The sequence below is a fragment of the Mesoplodon mirus genome, assembly GCF_964341445.2.
Source record: "Mesoplodon mirus genome assembly, chromosome: 1".
In the NCBI taxonomy this organism is placed as follows: Eukaryota; Metazoa; Chordata; class Mammalia; order Artiodactyla; family Ziphiidae; genus Mesoplodon; species Mesoplodon mirus.
The window spans coordinates 652,925-665,219 of NC_138976.1; the positions used below are offsets into that span (position 1 = coordinate 652,925).

The 12,295-nt window shown below is 60.1% G+C and overlaps 1 protein-coding gene across 3 annotated transcripts in view; it reads left to right on the forward strand.

Annotated features, from left to right (window-relative positions):
• EXD3 (exonuclease 3'-5' domain containing 3) overlaps positions 1-12,295 on the forward strand; it is a 78,229-nt gene that overhangs the window by 25,603 nt on the left and 40,331 nt on the right. For all 3 annotated transcript variants that reach the window (XM_082628001.1, XM_082628002.1, XM_082628004.1), the window contains exons 4-7: positions 675-848; positions 1,186-1,353; positions 6,257-6,310; positions 7,375-7,514. In XM_082628001.1, the coding sequence (XP_082484127.1) occupies positions 675-848; positions 1,186-1,353; positions 6,257-6,310; positions 7,375-7,514 (536 nt within the window). The remainder of the gene's footprint in view (positions 1-674; positions 849-1,185; positions 1,354-6,256; positions 6,311-7,374; positions 7,515-12,295) is intronic.

The window sequence follows — 12,295 nt, forward strand, 5'->3', positions numbered from 1 at the left end:
TCTCAGGTGAGTTCCAACAGCCACAGCAAGGGCAGCCCCTTCCAGAGGGCCCTTGGGTGTGAGGGCTTCGGCCCCCTGAGCTCACACCTGACGCCTGCAGCTCCACCCTGGACCGGACCCCAGCAGGTCCTCGGTCAAGGGAGCTGCAGTGACCTGAACCACTGGAGCGGGCATGGCGTGGCAGGCTGGCCGTGCACAGGGCCCCGCTGGTCACGCAGAGGACGCCCAGCTGCTCTAGAGACGGTGGTGAAATGCACGTTGTGCCCCTGGACGTGGGTGTCGGGGAGCACACCTGTTCTTGTCTCTGTCTTTCGGCTCTTATGTGTCTCCCAGAGCTTCCCAGCACAGGAGGTAGAAAAGTAAACAAAAGGCATTTTTCAGTTGGGTTTTTTTTCTTTTTTCTGTCTCCTGTCGCTTGCTGGGCCCTGCTGACCTGTCACCGTCTATGAAGGGCCAGCGCCATGTCCCATGCGTGCCACGCGGTTGGTCAGGGCACAGAGGAGCTCCGCCCAGGGTCTGGCCTGGGGAGCAAGCCCAAGCCTTTGCAGGACCATTGGCCTGGACGGTCCCTGTGCCCGGCCTGGGTGCAGCGGACCAGGAAGGTGTGGGCGGCTCCGTGCGGGTGGGGGAGGCCGGCGGAGGCCTCATCACAGCGAGGCCTTGTGTCTCCACAGCTCCGGGAGGAAGCCCAGAGGGGATTCGCCGCCCTGGAGGACCCGCTCGCCGCCCTCTTGGACATGCTGGACAGCAGCCGGGGCTGGCGGGGGAAGGGCCCCTCCCTGGAGGCCTGGGTCGCCCGCGAGCTGAAGCGCTGCTTGCAGGCACAGACGTGCCCGGGGCCAGCCCGGGTGAGCCCTGCCCGCAGCCCACAGCCTGCCCCTTCCCAGCCCGTCCCGGCCTCGGCACAGGGTTCCCACGCGCACCTGGCCAGGCCCCTGCGGCCTGTGGAGGTCGCCCACGGTGGTCGGGGGCTCTTGGCCTCCCGAGAGCCACACGCCGGGCCGACCTCGGCTCCCTTGCTTGTGCCCCTGCCCGCCAGCCCCTGCTCACCCACAGCGTCCACCCACTGGCTCTGGGCTGCAGGTGCTGGCCGCACTGGGCCTGCCCAAGCACCAACCCCCCACCCGCATCAGGCCCCGCGACTCCGGTTGCCGCCTCCACTGAAGCTGGATCTGGGGCCTCCAGGGCAGCCCAGGGCTGAAGCAGCTGCAGGCCCGTGCGGTCAAGCTCCTTGCCGAGAGCCCCCCCGGCCTCGTGGAGCCGCTGGTCAGCATCTTCCAGCTGCAGGACACAGACCGGAGCCCCCTGCTGGCTCACGTCCACCGGCTGCACCAGGAGGGCAAGTTCAAAGAAGTAAGTGAGACCCTCCCTGTGGCTCTGGGCCTCGTCCACGGGCCGGGCCTCCACGTGGGTCAGCGGGGTGGGCAGGAGCCAGGCTGGGGCTCGAGGCGCCTAGCCCAGAAGTATCCCCTCTGCCCTCCAGCGTGGGGGGCCTTGCAGGGCTCCTCAGGTCTGGTATGCAGGGTTTGGGGACCAGCTGCCCTGGGGACCATGTCAGGTTCATGCCTGGCGTGGAGGCCCTGGGAGCCCCTCGCGCTGACCGGCTGAGAAAGAGGCTGGGTACAGCCCCCCACACCCTGCCTGGTCTGCACCACGTGCTCAGGGCCCTTCCTCCCCAGGTGCCTGCTGGCCTCTCCCCCTCGGTCAGCGGCGTGGAGACGCCCAGCTCTGGCCCAGAAGCCCACGTGGCTACGGCCCAGCTTCCTTTGTTAACTCCCAGAATTGCTCTCGGGGGGCTGAGGAGTGCGGGTGTGGGAGAAGCTAGCCGCAGTCTCTGTGCCCCGGGCCCAGATCAGACCCAGGGCCCGCTTCTGTCTTCTCCCGCCCCTGCCCAGACTCACCCAAAGGTCACTTGGTCCCATGTTGGCCTGGCCTGGGGGCGGGGGAGCCGAGGCCCCTTGGGGCCCAGCTGCTGCTCCATGAGGACAGACCCTCCCTGCGTGGGGGGCCTTGAAGCCACGACCACGCCAGGCTGGGGGACTGGCCACTGTGCTCCAGTCCTGGTCCGTAACAGCATGTGTCGGGGCATCTGTAGGCTGCCCTCGGCCTCCCGGACCTGTCGTGCGGCCCTGCCCCAGAGCCGGGGGCTGTGCTCTGGGTGGTGCCCACCCCTGCCTGTTTGCTGGGTCCCTCGGACTGGGTCGGGCCAGTGGTGGTGACCCTGTGAGGGTCTGCATCCCGAGGGCCCTGCTGGCTCTCACCCCGGGGACAGGCCCCGGCACACCTGTGGTTTTCAGAAGATCAGTTGTGGGGCATCGTGCCGGCTTGGGGCGCAGATTCTCAGCCACGTCAGCCAGGAGTCCCCAGTGTGTGCGACGCGTGTGGGTTGGGGGCCGCCCGAGGGGGAGGGCGTTTTGCTCCTTTGTTGTGGGAAGGGCTGGGCCAGGAGGGCGAACGTGGGGCTTAGTGGCTGCAGGTCTCTGGGTGGGAATTTGGGGGCTTTTGGAAGCTCGGTGGGTTTGCTGAGTCTCCTTTGTGAGCAGCACTGGTTCTCATTTAAGCCCAGAAGGTTCTGAGATGCAGAGGGAGCTCTGAGGTCATGGCCCAGTGTTCACCGGGGATGACCCGTCTGCGGGTGAGGTCGGGAGCGGCGGGGCCCACGGGTGAGCAGTGAGGGGGCGCTGTCAGCGAAGCTCTGAGCTGTGCTGCAGGCGCAGGGGGCCCGGGGCTCCGCGCGCCCCAAGGTGCGAGATACGCGATGACCTCGCAGGGCAGGGGAGGTGGGGCAGCCCGGGCACCCGGCTCAGAGGTGCCCTCTCCCTGGATGATGAGTCCAGCGCCCAGGGACCAGAGGCTCGCTCCAGGCTCACCTCCCTCGCTGCCTCGTGGAGCCCAAAGATTCTGGCGCCAGGGTGCCAACAGGTGTGGGGTGCGGCCGGCACCCAGGCAGGTCCCAGGCCCACTCCACACAGGGCCCTCTTCCCGGTGAGGAGGCCCGTCGGAACGGAGGTGTGCGGCCCAGGCCCAGGTGGAGGATGTGCCGCGCGGCCACGATGGCGGTGCAGGGACCGGGCGCCCGGCTGCTCGGGGCTCGGCCAGGGCTGAACGGGCGCCGAGGCAGAAGGCGGGCTGGTGTGTCGCGTCTCCTGTTACGCTCAGGCCTTTCAAAGAGCGTCTGGGCGGCCGAATGCGCCTCCCTCGCGCTCTGAGGCAAGACGTGCACACAAAGGGGGCTCTTGTCCCGCACAGGCCCCTCGTGCGAAGAAAGGCCATTGTCCCCGAGCGGGGCGGCCCGGCAGGCAGTGCACGCTCCAGTGCCCACCGCCGCGCCGCCGAGGGGCCGCCTTCAGGCCTGTCCGCTCGGATTAGCGGGGACTCACGACTTAATGCGCTGCGATATTTCATGTCGAGGGCGGCGGCTGGCCCCAGCCGCGTGAATGCCTGCTTTTGTCTGCTGCATTATTTTATTTACATTTTTTAAACAGCTTATCAAGGTAAAAAGATAGCTTTGCTTTAAGAAAAAAAAAAAAAAGCCCCTTGGCTCCAGGCCCGCGCTGAGCCGCCGAGGATGGAAGGCCCGTCCCGGGGCCCGGCCGCCGGGTCTGGGCACCTGCCCAGCCCCCCTGCTGGCCGAGCGGGCAGTCGGGCGTCCGTGCAGGGCTCTCCCCGCTGTCACCGCCCCAGCCCCTCTGGTCTTCTTAGTTACTTTCCCCCAAAGCGGCAGCTCTGGGGTCCGTCTGGTCAGAGGTCCCTGCAGCCCCGCCCTGACCCGGCCGCAGGGCAGCCCTCTTCTCAGTGGCTGGCTCTCAGCCTCCTGGGCGGAGGTCAGGGAGGCCCACAAGGTGCCAGGTGGGCCCAGCCCTGGGCAGTGTCCATCTGTAGGTCCCGGCCACTACCCTCCTCCCATTGGGCCTGCTCCCCGGCCTGGGTCTGGAGCCAGTTGCAGGCACCTGGGCCAGCAGGCGATCTTCCTGCATCCGCGGGGCCCCCCGACGTGGCCGCGTGTCCGGTGGTGAGCCGTGGGCAGCCTGGCCTGCTGGCCCCTCAGCAGAAGCTCAGACTGAGAAGTGACCAGAATCCAGTTCTCAGCCAGGCCCAATAGATCCAAGGTGGAGTACAGGCTGGGGGCTTCCTAGAGGAGGTTCTGCTACCAGGTAACCGTGGCCGCCCCTGATGGAGTCAGGGCGCCCTCCCGTGGCCGGGTGAGGCCAAACGGTCCCCCTCCTCGTCTTGTGCCCCCCCAGCCTCCAGGCCACAGAGCCCCCCAGGGCTGCGGGGGCAGGATGAGGGCACTTCCCAGATTGTCCCTGGGGGTGTCCATGGCCTTCCAACCCTGGATGCTCTGGCCACACCCCTCAGTGTCCACACAGGCTGCCTGGCCAAAAGAGGGCAGCCTGGGTGCACAGAGGCTCCAGCCTGGCCTGGATAGAGGCTGGCTGCCCTGGAGGAAGCAGGCAGAAGAGAAGGGGACCCAAACCCTCTGACAGCGTCATCCTGTGGCCAGGGCTGTGCACCCCTCACGGGGAGGGGGGCGGGGGGGGCCTGTTGAGGAGCTGGATCCTCAGACGATGGAGGCCGACAGCCCAGCAGAGTGGTGAGAAGCAAGGGGCTCACCTTGCGGCCCCTCCCCTCCCCTCTCCCAGGTCACTGCCCAGGGCCTGATCTGGAGGGTGGGAAGGTCCCAGGCGCCCAGTCGTCCCTCCCACAGCCCCTCCTCCAACCGTGGCATGGCACGACCAAGCCCAGGTCCAGATGTTGGCCCTTCAGTAGCCTGGAAGCCAGGCAAGGGTCCAGCAGATGCAGGACACTGGGGACGGGGTTCTGACCACCCCAGGTTCTGAATAAAGTGTGTGAGGCAGCCAGTGTGTGCACTCTGGCCTTCTTGGATGAGGGTCCGGATCTCCCTCAACTTCTCGGGGGTTTCCTGTCCAGAAGAGGTCAGTGCCATCCTGTGAGGCTAGAGTGATACCCAGGAAGGCCCCCACGTGGTGGCACCTGCACCCTGCCCACAGCCCTGGGCCCCTCCCCCAAGCCCTGCACCCTCTCCTCAACCCTGGCTCCTTCCCTGGCCCCGCCCCAGCCCCTCCCCCATTTCTGCTTTATCCCCCTCGCCCAAGCCCTGCACCCCCCTTCCCCTGGCCCTGGGCCCCCTGGGGCCTGGCCGAGGCTGAGCTCCTGGACACCGGCCAGGCCGCGGGGCGCCGGGTCAGTGCTGCGCAGGGAGAGGCCCCCAGCCCCGCGCCCCCGCCGCGCGGTCCAGGCCTCCACCGGAGCAGCCTTTCCCAGGCCGCTATTTTGGGCCTTCTGTGAGCTGAAGGGGGCGGGGCCGGGCTGCCCGGCTAGTTATTTTTGCTCATAATGGGAGCACGATGTATGGAAATTATTAATAGCAGAGCGGCCTGCGCTACGTGCGGGCGCCCAGGGCCGCGCCGTTTCCTCTGCTGAGTCGGGGGAGGGTCACACGCCCTGCGCAGGGCAGGCCGCTCAGCGTGCCCACTGCCCCATCTGAGGGGCTGCCTGGGGGGCTGGGGGTGTTCAGAGCCTCTTGCTCTGGGGCTCCTGGGGCAGCTCTCTGCATGCCCCCAGTGCAGGACCACGCCGGTCCCACTGCCATGGACCTGGAGCGAGCCTGCCCCGTCCGACGACTCCTAGTCACTGGGGCACGCGGTGTGGCTTGTGGAAAGGGTTCAGAGGCCTGAAGGAGCCCCACGTGTCAGGGCCGCCGCAGCCCCTCGGGCCTCCCGGGCGCACAGAGTCCCACCCGCCCTCGCTGTGGGCACCGTGAATGGTGGGAGGGGATGCTCCCGGGGGGAGTGGGGCGGCAAGAGCGGACGTGGGGAGAGCGGTGTGCACCGTGTCCAGGCCCCATGGCGAGGGGATGGGGCTTCTGTCCCTCCCTCTGCGTCCTCCACCCTCTCATCGGCAAGCCAGGGCCCAGGCCACCTGGCTCAGCACGCACTTTGCGGCCCTGACCAGGCCGCACCCCAGTCTGGAGGGCACAGGGGTCGTTCCACCCGCCCCACCGCGTGTGGGGCCTGGCTCAGCACAGGGGGGCTTGTGGGCTGGAGCATTGCCTGATTTCCGGCCGCTTGGCCGGGGGCCACATGGCTGGAACTGGACCGGCCCCGTGGCTGTGCCTGCAGTGACTGGGCGGTGACGGGGTGGGAGTGGGGGCTGCAGAAGGGCGGGAGCCCCCACCTGTGGCACCGCCTGTCCTCCCAGGCCCAGTGTCATCCTGTCCCTCTGTGTTTCCCAGGCCATCGTGCTGGGCACAAAGCTGCGGCTGCAGGCGGATCTTGATGTTGAGAAGGTAAGGGTCATTCTCATGCAAACTGCGTAGCTTCCAGCTCGAATAAGGTCCCGGGCTCCAGAAACATGGTGTAGGGAGGGTCCCTCCCACTGAGCCCTGAGCTTTGCTCCCCACACGGTGGGGCCAGGGCGCTGGAGGGCAGGGGTTACATGTGATACCTGCTCATGTGAGGAGGATCCAGGACTAGGGGAAGGGAGGGGCCAGCAAGGGCCTGTGTGTGGTCAGCAGGCATTGGTGTAACGTGCTCAGAAAGTGGTCGATCGCCAGGAGCCCACCAGGCGTTCCTTCTCTGCTCTGGGGTGGCTGGAAGGGTTCTCAGGAATGGGGGCTCCCACAAGGACCGCCCTCCTGGAGCCCTGGTTTGGCAGGTGGGCCTCCGTCCAATGTGGGCTCCAGACAGCCTGACCTATGTGACCACATGGGGGAGGGGAAGGCAGGTGAGAAGGAGTCTTCTGCAGGGGCCACTGGAAGGGGGCTTTGTCGAGACCTGGTTCTTTCAAGGGGAGTGGCCAGTATGTCCCAGCGCCCAACACCACGGCCAGGGGCTCCCTCGGGGCCTCCCTGAGGGCTCAGGCAGCTTGGGGTTCTTGTAAGCTTGCGCCAGGCCACGTGCTGGTGCCATCTTGCCCGTGACGGGCATTTCTGGGCCAGCAGGGCCATGGCCAGTAGTTGGTCTCCGTCCTGCCCACCCCACCCCGCTCGGTGACGACAAGGGGACGGTGGGGCCCCTCTAGGAACCCCCTTGTCTCTTGGAGCCTCTCATCCTTCCCAATGGAGATGGGGTGACCACAGAGCCCCCCAGGGACAGGGCCCAGGGAGCAGCGGGTCCTGTGTGGGTGTGCAGGGGCCCAAGCATGGGGCACAGGCCATGAGCCGGGCGTGGGGCTTCGCGAGGTCCTCAGACACTCGGTTGGGCCCCCAAGCTCCCCGGGGAGGCAAGTTGCATGGACCAGCCTCCAGGCCCCTTGGTTCTGATGCTCTGGCCACTCCCTGCCCTGGGTTGGAAGTGAGTCTGGGGTCTTGGGTGCGGTGGAGCTGCGGCCTGAAGGTGTGTTTCCCCGTAGATGTGCATCCCCCTGCTCCTCCAGGACAAGGCAGACCTTGTGGAACGCTACGTGGATGGCTTTCCCGACCTCCAGCGGAGGCTGCTGGCCCTCATGGACTCCTGGTGCCAGCCCGGCTTTGACATCAGAGTCGTCGCCAGGTGAGCCCCATGGGGCCCCGGGGTGGGGTGGGGGCAGGGACTTGGCAGGGGCAGCAGGCACTTGGGAAAGTCACCCCACACCCCACACCGCCTCGCCAGGTGAGCCCTGGCCAGGTCGGCAAGGGGCCTGCTTCGGGAGCCAAGAGGCTGGGCTGGCAGCCACCGGGTGAGAGAGTTTAATGCTCTGAGATGAACGCAAATAATTCTCCACGGGGACTCCTTCCTTATGCAGTCCTAGAAGTCATATCTCTTATCCATTCACTGGTTCCTTCGTTTCTTCCTTCATGTAATAAATCTTTGTGGAGAGCCTGCTGTGAACCGTATCCCAGCAGTTACAGAGAAGAGGCCGCATGCCAACAGGGAGCCCACGTGTGTGCGTGTGCGTGTGACACCAGGGTGTCCCCTGAGCATGGGCATCTGGAAGGAGAAGGGCTTCCTCCCACCTCCCTGGGGTGGCAGAGGGGCAGTGCACTGGGACTGCCAAGGCTCCTTGGGCACCTGTCCCTCAGCAGGCAGCGGGGCTGGGTGCCCTGTCCCTGCGCCCTGCAGCCCGGACCATCTCACTTGAGAGTCAGGCCTTGGGCTCTGGCGGCAGGCCTCCCTGGACCCTCCCTACACTGGAGCTGAGACTAATTCTGTCTCAAAGGGCTGTTGTGACCTCACACCCTATGAAGTGAACAAAGCAGCAGGCCAGGCACACGTTGTGTTGCTGCCATTGCTTTTATTATGTATTAAAAAGGAGAGAGAAATATAGGTGGAGCAAACAAGAGTATGTACGGATGGGGAAGAGGGGAGACACACGGGTGGAGAGTGGGAGGGTCCTGTGAGTTAGATTTAACCGTGGATATTTAATGATTTTTTAAATCATATTTAATGACTTTTTTAAACGTCCTCGTGGGCCTCCCTGGTGGCGCAGTGGTTGAGAGTCCGCCTGCCGATGCAGGGGATACGGGTTCGTGCCCCGGTCTGGGAGGATCCCATATGCCGCGGAGCGGCTGGGCCCATGAGCCATGGCCGCTGGGCCTGCGTATCCGGGGCCTGTGCTCCGCAACGGGAGAGGCCACAACAGTGAGAGGCCCGCATACCGCAAAAAGAAAAAAAAAAAAAAAAAAAAAAAAAAAAAAAAAAAAAACAAAAAAAAAAAACAAAAAAAAAAAACGTCCTCGTGCCATGCTCTGAAAGGGCTCAGAAGCAATGACATCCCCTAGCGGTGAGCACGCCTAGCAGCCAGGTCTTGGTTTCTAGATACCATTCTCCATGAAAAGGAACAAAGGCTCCTTGGGGAGTAGACTGAGGATGAAAACAATAATAGAGCATAAAAACATGGTAATAGAGCATAATACCTTGGATTTTTAAAAAATGCAAGAGTTAGGGCTTCCCTGGTGGCGCAATGGTTGAGAATCCGCCTGCTAATGCAGGGGACACGGGTTCGAGCCCTGGTCTTGGGAGAATCCCACATGCCGTGGAGCAACTGGGCCCGTGAGCCACAACTACTGAGCCTGCGCGTCTGGAGCCTGTGCTCCGCAACGAGAGGCTGCGACGGTGAGAGGCCGGCGCACCGCGATGAAGAGTGGCCCCCGCTCGCCGCAACTGGAGAAAGCCCTCTCACAGAAACGAAGACCCAACACAGTCAAAAATAAATAAATAAATTTATAAAAATGTATGAGTCTGTGGGACTTCCCTGGTGGCGCAGTCGTTAAGAATCCACCTGCCAATGCAGGAGACACGGGTTTGAGCCTTGGTCCGGGAAGATCCCACATGCCGCAGAGCAACTAAGCCCGTGCCCCACAACTACTGAGCCTGTGCTCCAGAGCCCGCGAGCCACAACTACTGAGCCCGTGTGCCACAAATACTGAAGCCCGCATGCCTAGAGCCCCATGCTCTGCAACAAGAGAAGCCCGTGCACCATAATGAAGAGTAGCCCCTGCTCACTGCAACTAAAGAAAGCCTGTGTGCAGCAACGAAGACCCAACACAGCCATAAATAAATAAATAAATAATTTTAAAAATGCATGAGTGTGGAGTGATGCTCAAAGGCAGGGAGGAAAACTCTTTTATAGGGTATGTCACCTAATAAATGGAAAGGAATGATAAAGTTAGAAATCACCATTTTGTAACTTCCAATAAAATAATTGATTTAGGCACAGATCATAAAGAGATGCTAAGAAAGAAAGAGATAAACACAAATTACCCATATCAGGAATGAAAAGTAGAACATCACTACAGACCTTACAGACATTAAAATGGTAATAAATGGTATTTACAACTTGATGCAAATATATTTAACAGTTTAGATGTAACAGACCAAATTCTTGCAAAACCCAATTTACAAAACTGAAAAAATAGAAAATTTGAATAGTCCTATATCTATTAAATAAATTGCATCTGTAGTTTAAAACAAAGAAAACTATGGATTCAGATGGCTTCACTAGTGAATTCCTTCAAGCGTTTAAGGAAGAGATCGTACCAATCTTACACAAATTCTTCCAGAGAATGTAAAAAGAAAGAGCACATCCCAACTTTTTTTTTCTTTTTTTGGCTGCGTTGGGTCTTCGTTGCTGCACAGGGGCTTTCTCTAGTTGCGGCGAGTGGGGGCTACTCTTCATTGCAGTGCGCAGGCTTCTCATTGCGGTGGCTTCTCTTATTGCAGAGCACGGGCTCTAAGCATGCGGGCTTCAGTAGTTGAGGCGCGGGAGCTCAGTGGTTGTGGCACATGGGCTCTAGGCGCGCGGGCTTCAGTGGTTGCAGCACGTGGGCTTAGTAGTTGCAGCTTGCGGGCTCTAGGGCGCAGGCTCAATAGTTGTGGCACGTGGGCTTAGTTGCCCTGAGGCCTGTGGGATCTTCCCGGACCAGGGATGGAACCCATGTCCCCTTCATTGGCAGGCGGATTCGTAACCACTGGACCACCAGGGAAGTCCCCAACTTGTTTTATTCAGCTAGTTTAAGGCTTGATACCAAAACTCAAAAAAGACATTAGGAGAAAGGAAAATTAAAGTGTATCTCATGAACGTAGATGCAAAAATACTAAACAAAATATTAGCAATCAAATCAACTAATATATTAAAGAGTTAAGAAAATGAGAAGACAAGCTCAAAGTGCGAGAAAATATTAGCAAAGACACATCTGATAAAGGACTGTTATCCAAAACATAGAAAGTTACCTTAAAACTCAGCAGTAGGGGGCTTCCCTGGTGGCGCAGTGGTTAAGAATCCGCTTGCTAATGCAGGGGACACGGGTTCAAGCCCTGGTCCGGGAAGATCCCACGTGCCACGGGGCAGCTAAGCCCGTGAGCCACAACTACTGAGCCTGAGCTCTAGAGCCCACGAGCCACAACTACTGAGCCTGAGCTCTAGAGCCCACGAGCCACAACTACTGAGCCCACACACACACCACAACTACTGAAGCCCACGTGCCTAGAGCCTGTGCTCCGCAACAAGAGAAGCCACCACAATGAGAAGCCCACGTGCAGCAACGAAGACCCAATGCAGCCAAAAATAAATAAATAAATTTATTAAAAAAAAAAAAACTCAGCAGTAGGAAAACAAACAGCCTTGGGCTTCCCTGGTGGCGCAATGGTTAAGAATCTGCCTGCCAATGCAGGGGACACGGGTTTGAGCCCTGGTCCGGGAAGATCCCATGTGCCGCGGAGCACCACAACGACTGAGCCTGCACTCTAGAGCCCGTGAGCCACAACTACTGAGCCCGCGAGCCACAACTACTGAAGTTGCGCGCCTAGAGCCTGCGCTCTGCAACAAGAGAAGCCGCCCCAGTGAGAAGCCCGCGCACGGCAACAAAGAGCAGCCCCCACTCCCGGCAACTGGAGGAAGCCCGTCTGCAGTAACGAAGACCCAACGCAGCCAAAAATAAATTAATTAAATAAATAAATTTTTTAGTAAAAGAAAGAAAACCAACAACCTGATTTTAAAAACAGACCAAAGATCCAGGTACCTCACCAGAGAAGATACACAAATGACAAATAAGCACATGAAAAGATGCTCTACATCATATGTCGTCGGGAAATGCAAATTAAAACAATGAGATATCATGACACCCCTATTGGAATGGACGGAATCCAGAACACTGACAGCGCCAAGTGCTGGCGAGGATGTGAAGCAGCAAGAACGCTCATCGCTGCCGGTGGGAAGACAAAATGGTGCGGCCACTTTGCAGGACAGTTTAGTGCTTTCTTACAAAACTAAACACATTCTTACCGTATGACCAAGCCATCGCGCTCCTTGGTATTTACCCAAAAACATTGAAAACCTCTGTCCACACAAAAACCTGCACTTGAGTGTTTATAGCAACTCTATTTATAGTTGCCGACACTTGGAAGGAACCAAGCTGTCCTCCAGTAGTTGGATGGATAAATAAACTGTGGTCCATCTAGACAGTGGAATATTATTCAGAGCTAGAAAGACATCAGCCATCAAGCCGTGAAAAGACAGGGAGGAAACTTCGATGCAAATTACAAAGTGAGAGAAGCCAATCTGAAAAGGCTACTGCTGTGAGATTTCAGCTACATGACATTCTGGAAAAGGCCAAGCTATAGAGACAGTAAAAGGATCAGGGATTATGGGGAGGGAGGAATGAATAGGAGAGCACTGAGGATTCTTAGGGCAGTGAAACTGCTCTGTATTTCACTGTAATCGCGGGTCAAAACGCGTAGAATGTACGACACCAAGAGTGACCCCAAGGTAAACCATGGACCGTGTGTGGGTGAGGACGACGTGTCCAGGTGGGTTGATCACTGTGACAAGTGGACCGTCTGGTGGGGATGCTGAC